Source organism: Diabrotica virgifera, chromosome 5 (assembly GCF_917563875.1).
Source record: "Diabrotica virgifera virgifera chromosome 5, PGI_DIABVI_V3a".
Classification (NCBI taxonomy): Eukaryota; Metazoa; Arthropoda; class Insecta; order Coleoptera; family Chrysomelidae; genus Diabrotica; species Diabrotica virgifera.
The window spans coordinates 61,599,544-61,624,735 of record NC_065447.1 but is presented as its reverse complement, the minus strand read 5'-3'; the positions used below and the strand labels follow the sequence as shown (position 1 = coordinate 61,624,735).

The following is a 25,192-nucleotide window of genomic DNA, read 5'->3' as shown; positions in this document are numbered from 1 at the left end:
TTTTAGCAACCAACTGGCCAGTCAATGTGTTTTGAGTTCTCTCTTTTACACAATTTGTGCTTAGTATCTAATTTTAAAACTATTACTACTACTAGGTTTTTTACTCTATTTTTTTATTATTTTTTTTTATCATATTTTTTTACAATTATGTATTTTTTTTATTATATTTTTTTATTATTTTTTTAGTTTTTCTTGTTTTGTTTTTATTTATTTCTTTATCAGAGCTTTAATTTTAAACAATTAATATGGCTGTATAAAATTTTATATACATCTAGATTGTTTGTCTGTAAAAGATACGTAAGATTAAAAGGTAACTGAACATTAACTTGAACTAAACTTACATGCATATAAATCGGCCCACTTAAAAATTTGGTCATTTTTGATGTCTCGTATTTCCTAAACCTGTTGGCCGATTTAAGCGATTTTTTTAATATGTTATAGCCTGATTCTTTAACAATATCGCTGTTAGTATAGTATAGTTAATCCAAAAGATGGCATAACCCAGACATCCAAAGTGAAAGTTATCCTTCAACACCAAATTGTTCTATATGGTCCACACAATGTCCAGAAAAAAGTCACACCATTTTGAGCGTCGGGTTTGGGGGGGGGGGGGAGAGGGGGGAGAAATCGGTAAATTCGTAGTTTTTTAAGTTTTTCGCCAATATTTCTAAAACTATGCGGTTTAGCATGAACAACCTTCTATACAAAATTGTTCTACATTAAATTTGAAATAAAAAAGGCCCTATGCATAATCTTTTCAAAATGAATGGTTTCAAAGTTACGGAGGTAATATAGTATAACTGGTCCAAAAAAAGGCCTAACACAAACATCCAAAGTAAAAGTTTTCCTCCAACACCAAAATGTTCTATATGCTCCACATATTGTTCAGTAAAAAGTCACACCATTTTGAGCGTCCGGTTTGGGGGGGAGATGGGGGAGAAGTCGGTAAATTAGTAGTTTTTTTAAGTTTTTCGTCAATATTTCTAACACTATGCTTTAGCTTAAACAATGTTATATACAAGAATATTCTATGTGAAATTTAAAACAAAAAATGTTCTATACATAATTGTTATAAAATCAACGGTTCCAGAGTTACGGAGGGTGAAAAGTCGAGGTTTTCGATACTTTTTATATTTTTTGGGCAATATTTATGATATAACTATACCAAAAACCCAGACATCCAAAGTGAAAGTTATTCTCCAACACCAAATTGTTCTATATGGTCCACATAATGTTCAGAAAAAAGTCACACCATTTTGAGCGTCGGGTTTGGGGGGGGGGAGAGGGGGGAGATATCGGTAAATATAAAAAGTATCGAAAACCTCCACTTTTCACCCTCCGTAACTCTGGAACCGTTGATTTTATAACAATTATGTATATAACCTTTTTTGTTTTTAATTTTATATAGAATATTTTTCTATAGAACATTTCTTACGCTAAAGCACAGTTTTAGAATTATTGACGAAAAACTTAAAAAAACTACTAATTTACCGACTTCTCCCCCATCTCCCCCCCAAACCGGACGCTCAAAATGGTGTGACTTTTTACTCAGCAATATGTGAACCATATAGAACAATTTGGAGTTGAAGGAGAACTTTTACTTTGGATGTCTGGGTTAGGCCTTTTTTTGGACCAATTATACTATACTACCTCCGTAACTTTGGAACCGTTCATTTTAGAAGGGTTATGCATAGGGCCTTTTTTATTTCAAATTTAATGTAGAACAATTTTGTGTAGAGGGTTGTTTATGCTAAACCGCTTAGTTTTAGAAATATTGACGAAAAACGTAAAAAACTACGAATTTGCAGATTTCTCCCCTCTCTCCCCCCCAAACCCCACGCTCAAAATGGTGTGACTTTTTTCTGAACATTATGTGGACCATATAGAACAATTTGGTGTTGGAGGATAACTTTCACTTTGGATGTCTGGGTTTGGGTCTAACTATACCATACTATGTATAATTGTTGCTAAACAGGTAAATTTTTATTGTATACCGAGTGTACGAATCAAACTGTGTTTTTTTGCATCACCCTGTGTAATATTCTAGCATTTATAAAATACTGAAATTAAAACCCAACTAAAGCTTCACGTTTTCTTAATATTTTGTTTTTTGATTCATTCGTTTATGATGGAAAATAAAAAGTTATGTATTTTAACAACTAGGCATGTTTAAGGGGTAATTCTGCATGAAAATATAATGACATTTTGCTTTATAAACGTATGTTTACAAAAGTTTCATTTCCGAGATACGGGATGTTGAATTGTTTCTTACAAACTGACGATTTATTTACTGCTATAAAACCAGTTGTGATATGTAAATGAAATTTGGTAGGTTTTATGAGATAGTTATTGCCGATTTTTTGACATCTAAATAGGAATTTTATATTCACCATTAGCGTGCATACGGGTAATATGATCGGTGATATTACCCGTATGCGCGCTAATGGTGAATATTAAATTCTTAATTGTATGTCAAAAAATGTGCAATAACTACGTCTTAAAGCCCACCAAATTTCATTTGCATATCTCAACCGGTTTTAAAACAATAAATAAATCGTCATTTTGTAAGAAAAAATTCAACATCCCGTATCTCGGAAACGAAACATTTGCAAACATAAAGCAAACTGTCATTATTTTTTCGTGCAGAATTACCCTTTAAAGTTTGTCTCACTTATTTAGAAACACGTGTATTGATGAAGAACATATGTCTAGTTGTTAAAGTACCTATCAAAAAACAGAATGTTAAGAAAACCTGAAGCTGTAGTTCGGTTTTAATTTCAGTATTTTATAAATGCTAGAATATTCCACAGAGTGATGCGAACTTTGAGAAAAAAACACAGTTTGATTCGTACACCCGGTATACAATAAAAATTTACCTGTTTAGCAACAATATTATTACAGCGACATTGTTAAAGGATCAGGCTATAACATACTACAAAAATCACTTAAATCGGCCAACAGGTTTAGGAAATACGAGACATAAAAACGACTAAATTTTTAAGTGGGTCGATTTCTATGCACGTAAGTTTAGATTGGTATAGAAATTTGATATTTCAATAAAATTTAAAGGACATTCAAACTGTTTATAACTCAAAAACGATCATTTTTTTGTTCAGAATGATCCAAAGAACCTAAAAAAATTTTCCAGTGCGAAAAAATTGATTTTTTACATCATCATCATTCTCTTTGCCTTATCCCTATGCGGGGTCGGCTCCCCTAATTGCATTTCTCCACACAATTCTATCTTGGGTCATATCAATGTTAATCCCCTTTACCAACATATCCTGCCTTATCGTCTCCCCCCAGGTCTTCTTTGGTCTTCCTCTCCTACTCCTTCCAGGAATCTGCACTTCAGTTATTCTTCGTATTGTGTGATTAACGTCTCTACGTTGAACATGACCAGACCATCTTAACCTATGCTCTCTCATTTTGGCATCAATTGGTGCCATACCTAGACTTCCCCTAATATACTCATTTCTAATTTTATCCTTCTTTGTCACTCCACTCATCCATCTAAGCATTCTCATTTCCGCCACATGCATTCGTTGTTCCTCTTTCTTTTTCACTGCCCAACATTCAGTTCCGTACATCATAGCCGGTCTTATGGCTGTTTTATAGAATTTTCCCTTCAGCTTCATTGGAATTTTCCTGTCACACAACACACCACTCGCTTCTTTCCACTTCATCCATCCAGCCCTAATTCTACTGCATGTATCTCCATCTATTTCTCCATTACTCTGTAATACCGATCCTAGGTACTTAAAACTATTGCTGTTCACAATCATTTCACCATCCAAAGATACCATTTTATTTGTAGTAACTTCATCTTTAAATGAACATTCCAAATACTCTGTTTTTGTCCTACTAAGTTTTAAACCTTTTTCCTCCAGAGCTTGTCTCCACTGTTCCAGTTTTTGTTCTAAGTCTCTTTCACTATTTCCTACTAACACGACATCATCAGCATGCATTAAGCACCATGGAATGTTACCCTGTAGTTTCGCTGTTATCTGGTCCAAAACTAATGAGAATAAATACGGACTAAGCACAGAGCCTTGGTGCAATCCTACCTTCACATGAAATTTATCAGTCTCTCTGATTTTTTACAATTTGTTTAAATAAATTAGGACAACTTTTCGCATGGCCTCTTGAACCTCATTCTTTGGTATCTCATAAAAGTGATTATGAAAAAAAAATCTCCTGGGAATATTTTTCGAACGAACCCAAGCTTTTCGCCCTGTCTAATAGGCTATTGTTCAATGTTTGAATTTTTTCTACAGCTGTTGATAGAATTTTGTGGGTGTTTTTTGAAATGGTGAATGACTATTTTTTCTTTTTTTTTCTGAACGTTCTCCTTTTTTACTCACTTAAGATTTTAAAAACCTTACAGGGTTGATCACGTTATGCACTGCTGAAGTTTCATGTCAGTTATTTTTTTTGCACTGATTTTATCTTAACCATCCGAGGTGATGACACTTATGCTGTGGTTGAAAAACCTATTCTTTTAGTCTAATTATACATATCTTTGGACTTATTGAATCGAAAATTATGACCGTTAATTTCAATCGTTTATTTACTATGAATCACACGGCTTAAAATCAGATCGTTTCATTTGCCAAATCATCGACAAATATGATCCTTCCGACTGATTGCTCCGAAGTTTCCGTAATGAAAGGTTTTTTATGGGGCGGCGACTAACCCGTTGCATAACCTTGGGTAATAATATATAAGGTGATCCAGATTTAAAGCGGTGGAGACTCGCCTTCACCCATCCAATTCAATGTCGATACCTACCACTTCTTCATAGATTTTAAATGAGCTTATGATAGTATGCTACGAAGTAAATTATTTTATAAAGCTAAAGACGAATTATACATTCCCGATAAACTAATAAGAGTTGTAAGGGCTAGAATATGTAAAGTACTAATGCAACGTAGAAATACAGCGTGAACAATCATAAGCGTTTGAAACACATTTCGGACTGGACAGGGAGATGCGCTGGAGCCCTACCTTTTCAACAAAGTCCTGGAAAAGGTAGTTAGAGACACCAGAATAGAGAACAGAGGAAATATGTTTAATAAATCCTCACAAACTATGACCTCTACAGATTATCTAAGATTATCTAAACCTAATTACTCATACAACAGGCAAGCTAGAAGAAATGTACACTACTTTGGCAAATATCTGAAAAAATATGTGCCTACAAATAAATGAAGAAATAATAATAATGCCATCAACACCCTAGAACAGGGCCAGCAACAATTTACTGTTGGTCACCAATTCATTGTTGATAACTCTAGTTTTGAAGGGCTGGACAAATTCACATACTTACGCTCCCTGATGATCAATGAAAACCCTATAACTGAAGAAATCAAACGAAGAATTAGTCTAGTCATCAACTTTTATTTTGGTCTGCGTAAACATATGAAAATTACAAACTTAAGCCAGAAGACAAAAATAATATCAAAAATGAATTACCATTTTCAATTTCGTTGCAACTCGAAACTACAGCCGCATCATATTCTAGTTCAATCAGAGAGTGTAGCAAGCACCTCAACCGGTTTCGAAACTTACTAGTCTCTCATCAGGAGGCACATATGCTGCTCTCTCTGACCCAACCAGGATAAACCCCGGTGTGCAGTTACGGATTGTAACGAACGAAATGACAGGGATGCCCTAGCGGCAACTGCTAGCAAATGACTAAGTTTTCAATCTAATAGCACATAAAATAACATTAAAAATATTATTCTACATTCCACAAGGTTGAAAACAATTGGAACCTTCTCTGGTTACACCTGCGAGGATTCTAAAATTTGCAAGCCATAACGGAAGATACATGTTTACTCTGATTGGAGTACGAAGGGAACCATTCTCTTTGGAACTTAACCGCGCTGAGCAGATGGGACGTGAATTATAAATTGTAAAATTCCCTTATCTTCTTTAGTCTCAGCATCCGTTATGGCTTCAAAATTTTAGCCTCGGAGGTGTAACCAGAGAAGGTTCCCATTGTTTTCAATCTGGTGGGATGTAGAGTAATATTTTTAATGGTATTTTATGTGCTATTGGATAGAAAACTTAGTCTTTAAAAAAAATAATGATATACAGAACCCTTATATTGCCAGTGCTCATTATCATCATTGGCTCTACAACCCATGGTGGGTCTTGGCCTGTTCCAGAATCAGCTTCCATTTCTTTCCATCCTTCGCTCCTTTGTTTTCCAATTTCGCACTCTTAATGCTAGTAAGTCGTCTTCCACCTGGTCCTTAAATCGTGCTTTGGGCGCCAGTGCTAACATATGGATTGGAAATATCGACCATCTCTAAGACATATGAAAACCTCTTGCTCATATTTGAACGAAGAATCCCAAGAGGAATATTAATAAAGATTATTATAAAAATATTAATAAAGATTCGTAAATACGTGAAATTTGTCATAAAAATAGGAAGGCTAAGATGGGCAGGACATCTAACAAGGTCACAGTAGAACTACCCTCCTAGACAAATCGTCATGTCACAGCTAATGGGAAGTTGATGGACAGGTAGGCCAAAACTTGATGAAAAGATAGTGTAGACGAAGATGCCAGAAACTTCTGTAGACTTGGGAAGGTCGAAGCTCTACTATAGGGCTTGTAGTACCATTGATGATGATGATTGAACATATTTTTACGCCTACTGACATTTTTTTCACACTTTCCATCATTATTATATTTTAGAATTAGTAGTTAGTGTACCATCGTGTTAATATGTTACGAAACCTATTTATATATCCCATCCATCTCGTGTAGGTAATATTATTCTCCTTAAATATATATTATACGAGTATATCTTCTCCAACATTAAGCCGTGTGATGGATGACCGAAGTTATCTTTAACGTTTGAGTTAAAGTTAAGATTACTCTCAGGAATAACGATGCCCATAACTATTTAGGTAAAATTCGGTGTGATGTATCCCTCACAGTTTTATGAGATAGTTATTTCGTCAACGTTATATTAGAAATAACATTTGAGGAACAAAGTTTGAAGTAACAAAGAGAACCTTATGTAGAAATAGTACAAGTTGGAGTGAGAGCGAGAGATTGTTCGGAACATGCTACAGGATGGGTAGATGACCGTAAAAGTAAATACCCGTCATCGGCCACCGCCAATGACCGAACAGCAAACAGCTGTTTGGGTTCGGTGGTGTTTCAAACGATAGATAGAAACAGGGTTGACAGATTGGTGTATTTTCCCACAATTTTGGGGTAATTTAAAAGCGTCTAGGGAAATTTTTCTAAGCAAAAATTGTAGTGGGATTTTTTGTGGGAGGAAAATTATGGGGGATTTTACGGGGTTATGGTAAATTAAATTTGCGAATGTATGAAGAACTGTATATTATACTCCCATATAATCGAAGACGATAGGAATTATGAATTATTTCCAGGGCTCTCGTTGATAAGTAGTATAATTTTGGTTTACTGTTCTCTTCATTTGACTACTAATTTATTAAAATTCGGCAAACATTTAAATTTGGGGTATTTCAGCTTCAATTTGAGGAAATTTCAGTTTCTAAGTGGGGGATTTATAAAATATCATCTGGCAACTCTGGATAGAAAGCTCAGTAGGTACTTAAAATAAAATTTCAACTTAACGTTTGAGTTAAAGTTAAGATTACTCTCAGGAATAACGATGCCCATAACTATTTAGGTAAAATTCGGTGTGATGTATCCCTCACAGTTATGAGATAGTTATTTCGTCAACGTTATATTAGAAATAACATTTGAGGAACAAAGTTTGAAGTAACAAAGAGAACCTTATGTAGAAATAGTACAAGTTAAAGTGAGAGCGAGAGATTGTTCGGAACATGCTACAGGATGGGTAGATGACCGTAAAAGTAAATACCCGTTATCGGCCACCGCCGATGACCGAACAGCAAACAGCTGTTTGGGTTCGGTGGTGTTTCAAACGATAGATACAAACAGGGTTGCCAGATTGGTGTATTTTCCCACAATTTTGGGGTAATTTGAAAGCGTCTAGGGAAATTTTTCTAAGCAGAAATTGTAGTAGGATTTTTTGTGGGCGGAAAATTATGGGGGATTTTACGGGGTCATGCTAAATTAAATTTGCGAATGTACGAAGAACTGTATATTATACTCCCATATACATAATCGAAGACGATAGGAATTATGAATTATTTTAAGGGCTCTCGTTGATAAGTAGTATAATTTTGGTTTACTGTTCTCTTTATTTGACTACTAATTTATTAAAATTCGACAAAAATTTAAATTTGGGCTATTTGAGCTTCAATTTGAGGGAATTTCAGTTTCTAAGTGGGGTATTTATAAACTATCATCTGGCAACTCTGGATAGAAAGCTCAGTAGGTACTTAAAATAAAATTTCAACTTAACGTTTGAGTTAAAACTTAACTTATATCTCTCGATTTGATTTTTGTATAATTTTTAAAATTGTATTACCTTTCTATTCTTAATTATTCAATTATTAGCTTCTAAATTCACTTGATTTCTGTCTAAAAACCAGTCAAAAGATGAACCCAACCTTACATAACTACAGAGTTATCTCATAACTTGAGGTTTAACGTCGCGTTATAAAGTGACAGTTGATATGTCAGATAATTCAAGAACTGTCAAGAAATAACGCCAGTAGTTAAGTTAAATATGATACATCACACCAATTCGAGGATTATAACTTAACTACAGGATAACTTTACGTTAATAACTTCGGTCATCCATCACATGGCTGACTGTCTTGTATCTTTCATTATAGATACCTGAATAAAATTACACTATTTTATGTTTTTCTTTGTTCCAGACTATTTATAGTTAAGTAAATTTATTTTAAAAATGTCAGAATCACCTGTAAACACAGGCCCTGAACCATTAAGTGGACCCTCTAAAGTCCTACCAAGACATGTCAATGATCCAACGATTCTTGAAAGTGTTGCTGGCTTTATAAATGAAGTAGTTCCTACGTCCCACTTGGATCTTCATAACATCAACAATCAGATTCTTTGGGCTAGGTTTGAAGAACCGGAAACTGACAAAACGGCGGTTGTTGAGGTTGGTAGTTATGCCAGCTTTATACCATCGACACTTATTCTTATTTTGGGTTATAACACAGGAATACAGGTAAGTTATTTGTGATAATAATTTTTTTCTTGCTATGGTCCCAGAAGTAATGTACAGCTGTGGCCATCGAATAGTTTACACCCGTACATATCTAGTAGCCGATTTTTTGAATTTTTACCTCGTTACGCACAATTTTGCGTCGAAGTTACTAATGGCGTACCCAATATAGGTTGATTTAAATTAAATTAAAAAAATCTATTTTACAACACGTAAGAAAATGGAAATTATAGAAAAATGTTTTTTTTTTACAGATAGTACGTTCTTTAACGGTAAAATATTGCAAAACCTCTAAATTTTAAAGAACCGCTTGGATTGACATGAAATTTGGCATATACATAGCTAACAAGTCAAAGAAAAAAAGTGATATTGTGCCGATATGTGCTTTTGAACCGGGGGTACTTTTCACCCCCTCTTGGGGGCGAAAAAATATTCGTCCAAAGTAAGTCCGGAAATGGATAAACTGACTAATTTTAAGTAACTTTCGTTCTATAGATTTTTTTCACTAAGTCAATACTTTTCGAGTTATTTGCCAGTGAATATGTTCATTTTTTCAACAAAATAACCACGCTTTTAGACGGTTTTTCGCAAATAACTCAAATAATAAGTATTTTGTCGAAAAAACAATTGTAGCAAAAATATAGCCTGTAAAAAATTTAAAAAATGGTGTAAATATCACGTCTCTGTACCTAGTAGAAGCAGAGTTATAGCTAATTAAAAATTGGTTCATATTCGTCAAATCCCAAATGGAATACTTTAACGTGAAATAATAAAAAATGAAGCACATTTCGGGGAAAACTCATTACAACTTAATTAAAGTGTTTAAAAAAGGCTTCATCTTTGTTTTATAAAAAAAATTCTAGCATCAAAAGTAAACAAGTTATGCTCAAAATAAAGTTAGTCCCTTTTTTTTTGGTAAAAAAATCGGGAAAATCACCCCCTAATTAGTATCTCAAATGAACTTAATCGTTACGACTTCACAAGTTTCTTGACTCGTGTATGTATTGTTTATAGGATCTATAAGTTTCATCGGTTCAAAGACCTTATTTTTGAAAGGGCTGTAGTTAAAAGGGGTTGAACGAGTCACTGATCACGAATATATGCAAATTTAGAAACACCAAATCTTAATCAATTTTTGTCTAACAGAAAAACAAAAAAATACGTGATATTCAGAAAAGCAATGCTGACTTTTTTTGTTTTTCGAGATTTTTGGTATCTCTAACAATTTTTAAGTTATTTTGAAAAAAGCATATTTTTCAAAATTAAAATTTTTGAAAATTTTACTTTAAAACCAAATTTTTAAAAAAATAAGCACTTTGAATCGATGAAACTTACAGATTATATAAACACAACATAAGTAAAATAATTTGTGGAGCGGTAACGATTAATTTCATTTAAGTTGCTAATTAGGGGGTGGTCTTCCCGATTTTTTTTTGCCAAAACAAAAGGGACCAAGTTTATTTTGAGCGTAACTTGCTTAAATTTAATGCTAGAAACTTTTTATAAAAACAAAAATAAAGCTTTTTTAAAACACTTTAAAAAAGTTATAATGGATTTTCCCCAAAAATTTCTTAATTTTTTGGATATTTCACTTCGAAATATTCTATTTGAAATTTGGTGAATATGAATCTATTTTTCATTGGTTATAACTCTGGTTTTACGAGGTCCAGAGACCTAAAGTGTACACCATGTTTTTTACTTTTTTACATGCTATATTTTTGATAAGAACGTTTTTTTCGATAGCATACTTACTTTTTGAGTTATTTGCGAAAAACCGTCTAAAAATGTAGTTATTTTGTTGAAAAATGAACATATTCACTCGCAAATAACTCGAAAAGTGTTGACTTGGCGAAAAAGCTCTATAGAACACAAGTTACTTAAAATTAGTCAGTTTATCCATTTCCAGACCTATTTTGGACATATATTTTTTCACCCCCAAGAGGGGGTGAAAGTCACCCCCAGGGGAAAAGCACACATCGGCACAATATCACTTTTTTTCTTTGACTTGTTAGCTATGCGTATGCCAACTTTCAAGTCAATCCAAGCGGTTCTTTAAAATTTAGAGCAAAAGCCGTGAAAGAATGGACTAAGATTATGTTCTTAATAACAAAAGTAAGGAAGTCTGGATTAAAAATATCCATTTTATTTTAAATCTTTTTTTATATTAAATAATGATAAACAGTAACACAATTAATACTTGGTGAAAGTCCCATTATTGTCAATACAATTTTGCAATCTTCTGTTCATAGATAGCACAAATCTCCTCATGTTATGTTCAACAATCTCCTCATATGCCTGCTCAATTGCTTCCCATAGTTAAATTCTATTCCGCGGCCTAACGTTTCTTTCATTTTATTTCTTTGTCAGCTCTGCCCACATATTTTCCATAGGGTTAAGGTCTGGACTACGGGAAGGACACGGAAGAACATTAACATGAGTTTCTTGCAACCATTCTCGAACAATTCTATTCGTAGGCATCGGCAATTGTCATGTTGGAAGATGAAGTTGTTATTGGGAAATCTCTGGATCACTTATTTCAACATTATGCTCTCAAGAATATGTTTGTAAATAATCCTGTTCAATTTTCTTCTATATGAGAACGAACGCTCGGGTTTTCAGAACGTATCCATCCCCATACGTTGACCGAGAATCCTCCACAATAGGGAAATTGCATAAAATTTTAAATTCGAAAAAAATGTTTTAAATTACAACAGAACAGAATTTAAATCATGTATCAAAGATAAAAAAGTTGTTTTTGTGTTCCGTTTGGCCTCTAAAGATGATTCTAAATTCAAATCATTGCAGCTAGCCCAAAACGTGTCGTGACGTCATATGGTTGTGTGTTTACATTCTGCACCAACAAAGTAAACAAAATTTTATATAATTTTACATTCTACATTATAAACGTCAGTAGAAAATACGTTTGATCGTTTGAACTATTTTAAATTCATAGAAAACTTGTACTTTTACAAAATGACACTAAACAACACTTATAGTGTTTTCTTTTATTTTCCATACTAAACCTTCTTTCCTTTCCTTCAAAAACTGTATCAAACTCCAATCTCAACAAACTGGTATTCTTGTTCTCATGATCATTTTTCAGTGCGTCATTAATTATGACGTCATATACTGTATTGGGTGTGTCGAGACTTATTTCATGTAATTATTGACGAATCTGACAGATGCCAGAATCGTACTTCGCCATAGGTGAAAAGCTTGTGGAATTAAACTAATTAGTAATTTAGTAGATTTTATTTTTACACAATATGTTAACATGTAGGTATTTTTTATAAAGGGGAATAAAATTAAAAAGTAAACAATATTGTTAATTAAATTTATAAATATGGAAACATTCAAAAATGACACAAAACTATCCATAAACTGTATTTTTATCTTCTTCTCTAGGTGCTGTCTCCGCTTCAAAAGTTGGTAATCATCAGAGCGATCTTTATTTCTGAAACCGCGGCTCTAAATAATTCATTGTTATTACATCCAAACCAGTTCCTAAGGTTCTTCAGCCATGAGTTACGTCTCCTTACTATGGATATTTTTCTTGCATAATAACCTGGAGTATAAACTAACTTCTAACGAGTTAAATTCTAAACCAAAATACAAAACTAACTTTTAACGAACTAAATTCTAAACCAAAACACAAAATAATGCACAAAAACGTTGTGAAACACAAGGGAAGTCGAATTCGAAATTTCAAAATGATAGGTACACAAAATACTGACCTGAATAATAACCGTCACTTGACTCTTTGACACTTCTAAAAATTGGCCAAAATGGACGAAGTTTTCGTCAAATGTTCGTAATACGTGTATTTGATTGGCTAGAAAAAACGCGCATTCTAAATATCAACGAATCAAACGTAGGTTAGGAATAGACATCTTATGTATATAACCATTGTAATGCTGCATTATTTTTGTGTTTAATCAAGGAGCTACCGCTTTTTCCGTCTCATCAAACTTAATGCATTAGAGAGAAATCGAAAAACTGTGACGCACTGAAAAATGATCATGAGAACAAGAATATATATAAACAAACTGGAACATGAAGTAAAAACCACTTCTATGTAAAAGGTATATTTACTAAAAATTTTTAGAATCCCAATGGATTCAATAAAATGAGTTCATCAGAACGTTTTCAAACCTATCGGTCCATCATCAGTGATTTGAATACTTGCAAAATAGCCCCAGAACCAAACAATGGTTGTGATTATAAATAAATCTACATTATGTTGAAATAAATTTAAAATGGCTAAACGCCGATGTTAAAGGATTAAACCTCTGGGAACATGGTGAAACTCTACCCGAGGACCCAATCAACCATCTTCGGTCAACGATGACTACTAAGTGACTACTAAGTAAACTTAGTAGTCATCGTTGACCGAAGATGGTTGATTGGGTCCTCGGGTAGAGTTTCACCATGTTCCCAGAGGTTTAATCCTTTAACATCGGCGTTTAGCCATTTTAAATTTATTTCAACATAATGTAGATTTATTTATAATCACAACCATTGTTTGGTTCTGGGGCTATTTTGCAAGTATTCAAATCACTGATGATGGACCGATAGGTTTGAAAACGTTCTGATGAACTCATTTTATTGAATCCATTGGGATTCTAAAAATTTTTAGTAAATATACCTTTTACATAGAAGTGGTTTTTACTTCATGTTCCAGTTTGTTTAACTATAAGGTATACAGCCAATCCAGGGAACTACCCCCTTTTAAGAATATATATGTATTATTACAATGACATACGATAAATGTCATTGGAATATAAATATTTTCCCTTATTCCGCGACGATGAGCTGGCCAAATACCCAAGTAGGTGGAAGCCAATAAACTAATGAATAAGAAGAAGCATATACCTAAATATAACCATAAATATAAATATAACCATAAAGTTCAACTATGTGACGTCACGGGTCGTTTGAAATAAATTATGTTAAATAATTGTTTGGGATTGAGGGACCAACATGCAAATTAAGACCTGGCATAGAAAGGGTTAAAATCAGCGTTTTCGTACACCTGTTGTGTAAAGCACGGCTGGCCAATTTTCTGCGGATCGCCTGCGATTTCTGACACTTCCAGATAAGCAACGCGCTTGCTCAATGTTTTGTAGCGGCAGTAAGGCCCAGATAGGTGGTCTCACCATTCCTTGCAGGGTTGGCCGTTTTTCTCTACAAAAAGTACGGCTCCAGAAAATAGGTTGATGTAGTTTCCTCTTTGGGGTTTTGTTCATCCTATACAGAAGCTGTTCGCCTGGAAGTGTCAGCATTCGCAGGCGATCCGCAGAAAATTGACCTGGCGTCTGCCGTGCTTTACACAGCAGGTGTACGATAACGCTGATTTTAACGTACATACAATCGACGAATACCACACTTTTCACGTCATATGTGGCATTTCTTGTATTGCACCAAAACATGCAGTAGCTCCTAAGCAATCCATTCCTCGGATAAAAAAAGAAACCCGCGCCTGAGGTTTATGGAAGTCAGGGAGCTGTTCAACTAATTCATTTTGAAAGGACAAAACCTGAAGGTTTATCAGAAATCAAGATAACAGATCCGAGGGAAATGTTCACACCAACTGAAACAGTGACTCCATCTGTGCCTGATCTTCTGTGGCTCTAAGGAAAAAGCAGAGACATTCCCGGCCTCTTACGACGGAATGGAGTCATGGAAGCTGTCACAAGAGACATACTATACCTATGAACTACCATTTATTATTTGTACAGAAAACTAGGAGAAATTTATCAAATGACAGCATTCTAATAAAAAATAAAGCTTTGGAATGTAAAAAGTGGGTTTTGCCGAGACCGTTAAATATTGGCAATTTTCAACTTGTACTTTAGACCGAACGGTTCGTCTGAAAAAAAAAAAGTAAATAGTGATATTTGTAGATAATTTTAAGTACTTTAATTTCTGTTAACAGCCCATTTACTAAAAGTTGATAGTTTTCGAGATTTGAGCAAAAAAGTGGAAAAAATCTGAAATTTTTCGCTTTTTTCGCAAGTTTTTCAATGTTCCGGCAAGAAATTTTTTCCGTAAACCTCATATTCGGATTCAGCAGCCCAAAATCCATACATAATGAAAGAAATCAGAACTACTCCAAAACTTTCCTAGTCAAAACACAATTTTATTGAATCATATGTATGTACATATGGCTCACGGTCAAATCTGCAGCATCTTGCTTTAGTGACCAACCTTCTTCGAGTTTAGCAATTGTTTTTGTTTTTGCGCGTGATTCAAATGCATTCTAGGCATTTTGGATGCATTAATACCTGTTTTATTTTATTTTTCAATACACGAGAAATTTTTAACATTTAGCAAATCCGTACGGCCTGCGACACTAGGAATTTACAGTATTACAAAGTAAAAATGAAGGTGTAAACTTTTCAGGGACCGCAGGTGTACATTGAGGACGGATATCTGTTGGTCTTTATGATTTTTTTGTGTCTATATATTAATTAAATTTGTTTTTGTAGGTCTGGGCCATTCCAGCTAATGGTGAAGCCACTGAAATTTTATCGTGGAGGCATGGTTATGTTAATCTACTTAAATTTTTACCTGTGCCGAATATAGTTGGTAATACAACCAAAAAGGACTTGTATTCCTCGAAGAGACCCTTGCTTGCGATCTGTGATAATTCATCGTCTGGACCTAAATTTAGCTCTTTAAATTTTGTTTCATTAAAAACAGGAGAACAGGTATGACATGGCTATTATTTCTAAATTGCTGAATCATCAATATTTATTACATTGTTTTGAAAATTAATATGTTACTATAATAGTGTAAAACTGGTAAACTAGTTGTCTGAATCACCATTTATTACTTTATTATTTTTAAGGAGGAGGGGGCATCCTTTGAAATTAACATTTCAAGCACATTTGTGTGATTTTTTTTAAACTATGGTAGAATTATTTTATTTTTAAATTAAATAATTATATACAGACACCTCCAAAAAATGGATTTTGTGGTGGACATCAGAACTCATCATTGGATAATGTAAAAAAAATTAAAAAGATTTTATTAACTTATGAGTTTCTCGAGGTAAAGCTGTTGAGTTTTTTAGTTTTAACGATTTTTTGAGTTTTTGGTCTCACTCAGTCAAAATAACGATTTTTTTTTTAAAAAGGATGAAAATATTTTTTCATCATTCTCTTTGCCTTATCCCTATGCGGAGTCGGCTTCCCTAATTGCATTTCTCCACACAATTCTATCTTGGGTCATATCAATGTCAATCCCCTTTACCAACATGTCCTGCCTTATCGTCTCCCCCCAGGTCTTCTTTGGTCTTCCTCTCCTACTCCTTCCAGGAATCTGCACTTCAGCTATTCTTTGTATTGGGTGATTAACGTCTCGACGTTGAACATGACCAAACCATCTTAACCTATGCTTTCTCATTTTGGCATCAATTGGTGCCACACCTAGACTTCCCCTAATATACTCATTTCTAATTTTATCCTTCTTTGTCACTCCACTCATCCATCTAAGCAGTCTCATTTCCGCCACATGCATTCGTTGTTCCTCTTTCTTCTTCACTGCCCAACATTCAGTTCCGTACATCATAGCCGGTCTTATGGCTGTTTTATAGAATTTTCCCTTCAGCTTCATTGGAATTTTTCTGTCACACAACACACCACTCGCTTCTTTCCACTTCATCCATCCAGCCCTAATTCTACTGCATGCATCTCCATCTATTTCTCCATTACTCTGTAATACCGATCCCAGGTACTTAAAACTATTGCTTTTTACAATCAGTTCACCATCCAAAGATACCATTTTATTTGTAGTAACTCCATCTTTAAATGAACATTCCAAATACTCTGTTTTTGTCCTACTAAGTTTTAAACCTTTTTCCTCCAGAGCTTGCTTGGTGAAAATATTTTTTATAAATATAAACATATTTATTATTGTTAACCAAACAATAAGCATGAAACAAAAAATATCTCGACAGTGTTACCTCACGAAATGTCTAAATAAAGTCTATGCAAAATTCCAGGCCAGGCCAAGTAGTTTTTGAGCTACCATGTCCACTTGCTTTGAAAAAAGCAGTTTTGAGAAAAACACGTTTTAAGTTTTGACAACTTTTACTTTCAATTTCTTTTTGTCAATTTCTTACTGTCAATTCGTAAAATGATGCACACCGTAATATGTTTTTTAATCGCGGAGTAATTTGTAGCATTTATAATGTTAGTTGAAACATTTCATTTCGACGCGATTTATAAGTACAGACCAATATCACATTTACCTTTAGTCAAGTTAAATTATAAATAAAACGCGACAATGGGTGGAATGCATAAAACGTAGTACCTGCTAATGCTTCAAGTATGTACTATATTTTTCAAGATTTTACTACACTTACAAATACTTTGTAAGTGTTTTACTATAAAGCATATAAAGCATTCAATGCTTTGTAAGTGTAGTAAAATCTTCAAAAATGTAGTACATACTTGAAGCATTAGCAGGTACTACGTTTTATGCATTCCACCCAATGTTTCAAACGTATTTGAACAATCCTCGCACTTCGTAGGAGAGAGGTGAAATAAACAGACAATAAAAGATTAGGCCATCAAATAAATTGACATTGATATTATTCAAAATCACTGATGTTTTTACATGCTACTTGGAATGGACATTCGATATCGCCGGCGATAGTCGGTGGGTGTACATTATGTACTTTCATTTATAATAATAAACAAAATCGAAAATTTCAATTTTTTCACCCCCCCCCCCCCCCCATTTTAAACTAGGTTTTTTTTATTTAAGCAAGTTTTCTAGTAGTTAATTTTCCCCAAAAATATCCTCTAATCTTTCTGTTTAGTTGGAGAGTAATTGTCTTTCTCCCTTTTTTTAGGTTAAAGTAATTAAGTTCAAAAATTCTGTCATTGATGTGCTAGCCAACAAACAGTTTGTTGTGGTAAGTTTTCAAGAGAAAATTGCTATATTCGATGCTCTCACACTGGAAGATCACATGACTGTTACAACTTGTTTCTTGAGTCCTGGCTTGAACCCCAATCCAGTAACTCTTGGAGCGAGGTGGTTAGCCTATGCTGAGAAAAAGATAAATATGTCGAAAAGGAGCAATGGAGGGATGGATGGAGAAGGTGTACAAGTAAGTTTAGCCAACTCATATCGGAATCCGAAAATTACTTGTTAAAACCCATTTTAGAGTTATACCGCAACTGTAATCCATGCTGCGAAGTCTTTGGGCAGAGGACTAAGAGGTTTAGGAGAATCTGTCGCCAGTAGTTTGACGGGAAATAATACATTTAAGCCAGGAACGTCTCCAAATAGTCCCCAAGCTGGTGGTCAGTCGGATGTTTCTCATAAAGGAATAGTTACCATTTTGGACATTGGGGTAAGTCTTTCAAAAGTGGCAATATAATATTGATACTATTGGTTAAAATTTCTGTTTGCGATAGAAACTGTATCTACCAGTGTTGTCTTTTTAGTTTAGCATATATCCATAAAGACAAAAAATATATAAACTTTAAGTATTTTATTGATTTTCAAAATATGTCCCACCAGGATCGATACACTTTTGCATACGTTCAAACCAATTGGTAAAACAGTTATTCCATTCTTCAATTGAAACCTGCAAAATCGCTGTTTTAAAGGCATCGATGGCTTCTTCGGGCAACTGGAATCGCTGCCCACGCATTGAGTTCTTGATCTTTGGGAACGTGAAGAAGTCGTTGGTGTTGAGTGAATCGCTAAAAACCTCCTAGTTCCATTCTGTGTCATACAGGCTATTTTTGTAGTTAATTTAGTATTTATATTTAATTTAATTTAATTTAATTTTATATTTAATTTAATAGGGGCAGTTGCCCCTAAAAGCAAAAAGTCTGTCTTTGTTGTATTTGTCCCATGCCAACTCAAAATTGCCAGTAAACTAAAAAAGAAGTAGAAGAATAAGATCGTGTAGTAGTCGACAGTTGCCCCTGAGAGAAAAAAGTTTAATGTCGTTGAAAAAAAGTTTAGTTGTTGTATTTGTCCCATGCCAACTCAAAAATTCTACTAAATCAAAGAAGAAAAAGAAGATTGTTTATTGATAGACAGTTACCCCTAGCGTGAAATTTTTTTTATCTTGTCATGTTTTTCCCACACCAACCAAAATTTCCAGTTAACTCAAGAAGAAGAAGAAGAAGAAGAATCAAATTGTACAATGTACTAACTCCAAATTGTAAGTGAATAAGGGATTTTTCCCTTATTCCGCGACGATGAGCTGGCCAAATACCCAAGTAGGTGGAGGCCAATAAACTAAAGAAGAAGAAGAAGAAGGCTATTTTTGGTTAATGTCAATTGTCATGTCAATATTAGACGGAAGATTTGTATTGTATCCGCTCCGAGCTTCGCTGGTATCGCCACCTACCTACAGGATTATTAGTATAACTTTCACCGGAAATTTTCTGGAAAGAAAAAAGTGTTGCCTATACTCTGTGAGTTTCGCTGGTATGGCTGCTATCGCCATCTAACGGTTGACTAGTGTTCCTATTTCGGCCGGAATTTTAAAGAGGACAGTAGAAAAGCAAATAATATTTGTTTCAAACTTATTATGTAATTCTTATCGTGTAATATTTACAACGTAAAGAAGTAATTGGATTGTAATCGATAATTAATAGCAGTAAGTACAGAATTTATTATTCATTATGATTATTTCTAAGATTTTGCTTATCGTTTTGACGTTTACGTTGACAACTAATATTAGAAAAAATTTATTCTGCAAAAAAGTATAATAATTTAATATAATTGTAGTATAATACTTCTTAAATATTAACTTATGAATGACAGTTAACGGCATCCTACGTTTGCTGTAATTGGTCGTTATCTTCACGCATTCAAATTTTGTTTCAGGATTGGATTGTAAAATTGAAACCGTCAAAATTCGAGAGTGTGCTAACTGATCCTTTAGCTCAAATTTTTCTACCGTTTTAAAATTAAAATTGTGTTTACTTACTTTTTTCTAATTGCATCAATCCATTTTTGTCGTTGAATCACCTTATGCTTAGCGACAGGAAAGTTGACACTCGTTAATACAACAACTTTCGTGAGACATTTAAAAGCTATAATATGCAACTCTTAATGCAGAACGTCAAAAAGCAAATTTACAGTAAAGGTTTACAAAATTGTCACTACTGGCGCTCGCGAATTTTTAATTATCCCCTCTTCCTACGAGCTTCCTACGAAAAATAGGAAGAAAATATTATTTGCTCCAGATAATCTCAACGGAAAATACTATAGATATCAAAAGGTTATGTGCCCAAGACGCTGATGACAAAAATAATAGAAGGAATAAAAAAGTTTTGAGGTTATCTCATATTGAATATTGAACTATTATCAAACGATAATTATCTTAATTGGAAGTTCCGAATGGAGATGATATTAGCAGAAGCTGGAGTGACTGATTATATTGAAAAATGTATAGATGCAGAAGATAACACCCTGACAGAACCTCAGAAGAAAGCACATAAAAGCAGTGATAACAAAGCAAAGTCTATAATAGTTCAGTGTGTTTCTGATGTCCATTTAGAAGTATTACGAGAACAGAAGACGGCATATAATATGTGGAATGTCTTAAAACAAAAGTTTGAAAAGAAAGGGCTGCACGGGCAATTATATCTAAAAAGGAAATTACTTACCATGAAATTAAAAGAAGGCGAATCTCTGCAACAATTTTTAACCCAATTTGAAGATATTTTAAGACAACTAAAATCATCCGGAGTGGAGATCGAAGAAAAAGACTTAATATGTAATCTACTAATGGCACTCCCGAAATCTTATGAAACAGTGCTCACAGTTATTGGAAATATAGAAGATGCCCACCTAACATATGAAAATGTGAAGAAGAAATTACAGCGCGAAGAAGAATAAAGACAGTTAGGAAGAAAGAGTTATGAACCAGTTGAAAATCAGGCAGCGTTTAATACTATGAATGTAACTTGTTACAAATGTGGATTCCCCGGACACATTAAGAAGTACTGTACAAATACACAACATGAAAATACCAGAGCTCACTCAAATTATGACGACCAAAATTATAGAAGAAACCATCAACCTGCAGTGACACAAAACTATCAAGGTATGCAAAGAAATCAAAATAAATCTAGACCTTGGGATTTAGTTCGGGGTTATACGGTGGATGGTTTAACAATTCGATGTTTTTAAGCTCCAAAAACTCTGTTGTCTTTTGGGCAGTGTAAACACTTGCGTTGTCCTGATATAGGATAATTCTCCGTGTGTTGTGTTGATCTGTCGGAGTGTCGCGATAACTTCTTGTAAACGGTCATATACCAATAAGAAGTAACCATTCGTCGACCTTCTAAAGCAATTGTTGTCACATGAGCAGATTTTGACACAAAAGTTGCGACCATTTTCTTTGACACACTTCAAAAACGGATTACTTTTGTTGGTTTTTCCTCATCGTGAAACACCCACACAGCGGATTGGCGTTTATTTTCTGGTTCGTAGGAATAAATTCCAGATTCATCGCCACTAAAAATACTAGAAACGTTTTTCGAGCTTCCTTTGTTGAACTGTTCCAATGTTTTTCGACACCAATTATTGACGCGAATTGATTTTTGCTCTTCTGTGAGCAAATGAGGGATCCGACGAGAAACCAACTTCGTAACACCCAGTTCTTCATGTAGGATCTTTTAGATTGAGGTCTTTGAAATGCCCAAAGATTCCTCTATCTCCCGGTATGTTACACGGCGATCATCCTTAATAGGGAACTTGCACATAAAAATATTTTTGCATACAATTGTTAATTTATGTTTAAAAATATTATATTTAAAATATTACGTCTTAATAATTAATAGTTTACGTACAATATCTGATAATAGTTGCGCGCCCAAATTTACCTTTTCAAACAACTTCAAAAGCGTGCGCTTGGGTCTGACGTCACCAACCATGATGTTTACACTCTGCTCGTTTGGCTAGTGGCAGACGTGCACTGTGAAGACAATTTTTTGACATTTTAAAGATCTTCATTCATTTATAATATTGTTTTTAGTTTACGGAAATACATTTTTATTTTACAAACTATCTCAAATGCCAAATTATATTATTAAGTTATGTAAGTATGTACATAGTACATAGATAGTACTAAAAAATTACTTATAAAAAGAACGGATATTTTATTAAAATATATAAATATATATTTAGTTTAAAATTTGAATTTCATTCTCACATAAAGAAACAAAAAATATTTTATGGATAAAACTTCATTGTATAAAAGTTTTATTCCATATATTTTTAATAATTAGCAGAGCCAAATAGATGGGGGAAATATTTACACTCGAAAAGTCTTGTGCTATACTAATCAAACTTTCAATAAGACCTGCGTCCGATTCTATCCAAATATAAGTAAATTTTTAATTATTTTCAAAGTCTGTAGGTGCTACGCAAAAAAACACTTATTTTTAAAATAGAAACAGCCCGTGTTGAGCTGCCCCCCCCCCCCACTTGCAAAAATTAAAAAACAAATAGCCTTGATTTATGAGCTATTTATGAGCTCTCATATTCCGCAAACTAAAAATTTTGAGCTCGTTCCACTGAGCAGGAATTTAATACCCTAGTGGGGGGGGGGGGCTGAGTCAGCCCCCCCCCACTACTTAAAAATAGGAATATTGAATCGGTTTTTGCGGCAGAATTACGAGCTATTTATGAGCTCTTGAAATTATATAGTTTCGATTTTTGAGCTCATCCCCTTCACCCCCAAACAACCCTTTAATTGATTTAACTTAAGAGAAAGATGCTGAGAAAACTTAAAATATATCGTATTGCGGATATAATTCCTATAGCTTATATACTCTAAGAATAAACTATTAAATCAAGGGCATTTCGATTATTGAGCTGCAACCCCTTCGCAAGAAAACCACCCTATCTTCCCGGCTTAAGAGAAAGTTGTATTTAAAATGCGTTAAACTAATTATTTGGCGACTACATATCATTTAATAATTTATAAGCTTCCAAATTACGCGCATTTAGATAAGTAAATTGCAATTTATTTTGTATAGTGCAGTCACTGAAGGTAAAAATCAACGATTACCTTCAAGTTCGGTGTACCTTCATCGATTTTCACGAAAATTGGTCAGTGGTTAGAGGATACGTCAAGAAACAAAGGTGACATGGTACCACCTTGCGCCTTTACCCTGAGGGTGGATACCGCCCCTTCTCGGGGGTGAAAATTATTTTATAAAAAATAACTGCACAAATCAATAAATGAACAAATTAAAAGCAAAATTTATTATATAAAGTGAATAAAATAAGTCAATACTTTTTAAGTTATTAAAGATCAAAAATTTTAATTATTTGTGAAAAAAATGCATGTTTGAAGAGGTTTTTTGTAAATCACTGAAAAACTGTAAGTTTTCACAAAAAAGTTAATAGTAGTTTAATTCGCATAGCTTATATTCTAAGAATAAACTCTTAAATCACGCACCTTTCGATTACATAGCTACAACCCCTTCGCAAGAAAACGACCCCATTTTCCCGGCTTAAGAGAGAGTTGTTCTTAAAATAATTTAAATTGATTATTTGGCGACTACACATCGTTTAATAATTTATTAGCTTGCAAAATATACGCATCTCAATTATTGAATTGCCATTTTCTTTCTATAGTGCAGTCACTGAAGGTAAAAATAAACTATTACCTTCGATTTCGGTAAATCTCCATTTATTTTCACGAATTGACAATAACAACTTGGGGTTTTAGCCTGGGGTATATGTCACCCCTTCTCGGGAGTGAAAATTACTTTATTAAAAATAACCCCACAAATCGAGAGAGGGACAAATTGTAAGCAAAATTTGTTATATAATGTGATTAAAATAAATCAATACTTTTTGAGTTATTAAAGATCAAATATTTTAATTTTTGGAAAGAAAATGCATGCTTTAGAGCGATTTTTCATAAATGACTCAAAAACTGTAAGTTTTTACAAAAAAGTTTTCATCACTAAAATTGAAGCTAATAAAAAATATAATAAATTGCTTACTTGAAAAACCTTTAATGTTAATTTAAAGTAAGTTATTGGTAATTAAATGTATATTTTTTTCCGCGACTGTTCAAATCTAAGGGTTCAAGCTTAAATAACGGGAAAAAGATGCATTTTATAACACTTAGGTACTAAATACTTGTCAAAGTAATTAGAAATACCCATCAAAAATAAGATCCAGAAAAAGTTGATAGTATCAAAATCCGCTCACCAATTTTCGTGAAAATGAATGGAGATTTACCGAAATCGAAGGTCATAGTTGATTTTTACCTTCAGTGACTGCACTATAGAAAGAAAATGGCAATTCAATAATTGAGATGCGTATATTTTGCGAGCTCATAAATTATTAAACAATATATAGTCGACAAATAATTAATTTAAATTATTTTAAGTACAACCCTCTCTTAAGCCGGGAATAAGGGATGGTTTTCTTGCGAATGGGTTGTAGTTCAATAATCGAAAGGCGCGTGATTTTAGAGTTTATTCTTAGAATATAAGCTATACGAATTAAACTACTATTAACTTTTTTGTAAAAACTTACAGTTTTTCAGTGATTTACAAAAAACCTCTTCAAAACATGCATTTTTTTCACAAATAATTAAAATCTTTGATCTTTAATAACTTAAAAAGTATTGACTTATTTTATTAACTTTGTATAATAAATTTTGCTTTTAATTTGTTCTTTTATTGATTTGTGCAGTTATTTTTTATAAAATAATTTTCACCCCCGAGAAGGGGCGGTATCCACCCTCAGGGTAAAGGCGCAAGGTGGTACCATGTCACCTTTGTTTCTTGACGTATCCTCTAACCACTGACCAATTTTCGTGAAAATCGATGAAGGTTCACCGAAATTGAAGGTAATCGTTGATTTTTACCTTCAGTGACTGCACTATACAAAATAAATTGCAATTTACTGATCTAAATGCGCGTAATTTGGAAGCTTATAAATTATTAAATGATATGTAGTCGCCAAATAATTAGTTTAACGCATTTTAAGTACAACTTTCTCTTAAGCCGGGAAGATAGGGTGGTTTTCTTGCGAAGGGGTTGTAGCTCAATAATCGAAATGCCCTT

The 25,192-nt window shown here is 33.7% G+C and overlaps 1 protein-coding gene across 1 annotated transcript in view; it reads left to right on the top strand.

The window, feature by feature from the left end:
- Positions 1-25,192, top strand: part of LOC114334498 (breast carcinoma-amplified sequence 3 homolog) — a 106,399-nt gene that overhangs the window by 14,850 nt on the left and 66,357 nt on the right. Inside the window, exons 2-5 of the mRNA XM_028284545.2 lie at positions 8,803-9,119; positions 15,605-15,826; positions 17,977-18,234; positions 18,292-18,480. Coding sequence (XP_028140346.2) covers positions 8,835-9,119; positions 15,605-15,826; positions 17,977-18,234; positions 18,292-18,480 — 954 coding nt within the window. The 5' untranslated portion in view covers positions 8,803-8,834. The remainder of the gene's footprint in view (positions 1-8,802; positions 9,120-15,604; positions 15,827-17,976; positions 18,235-18,291; positions 18,481-25,192) is intronic.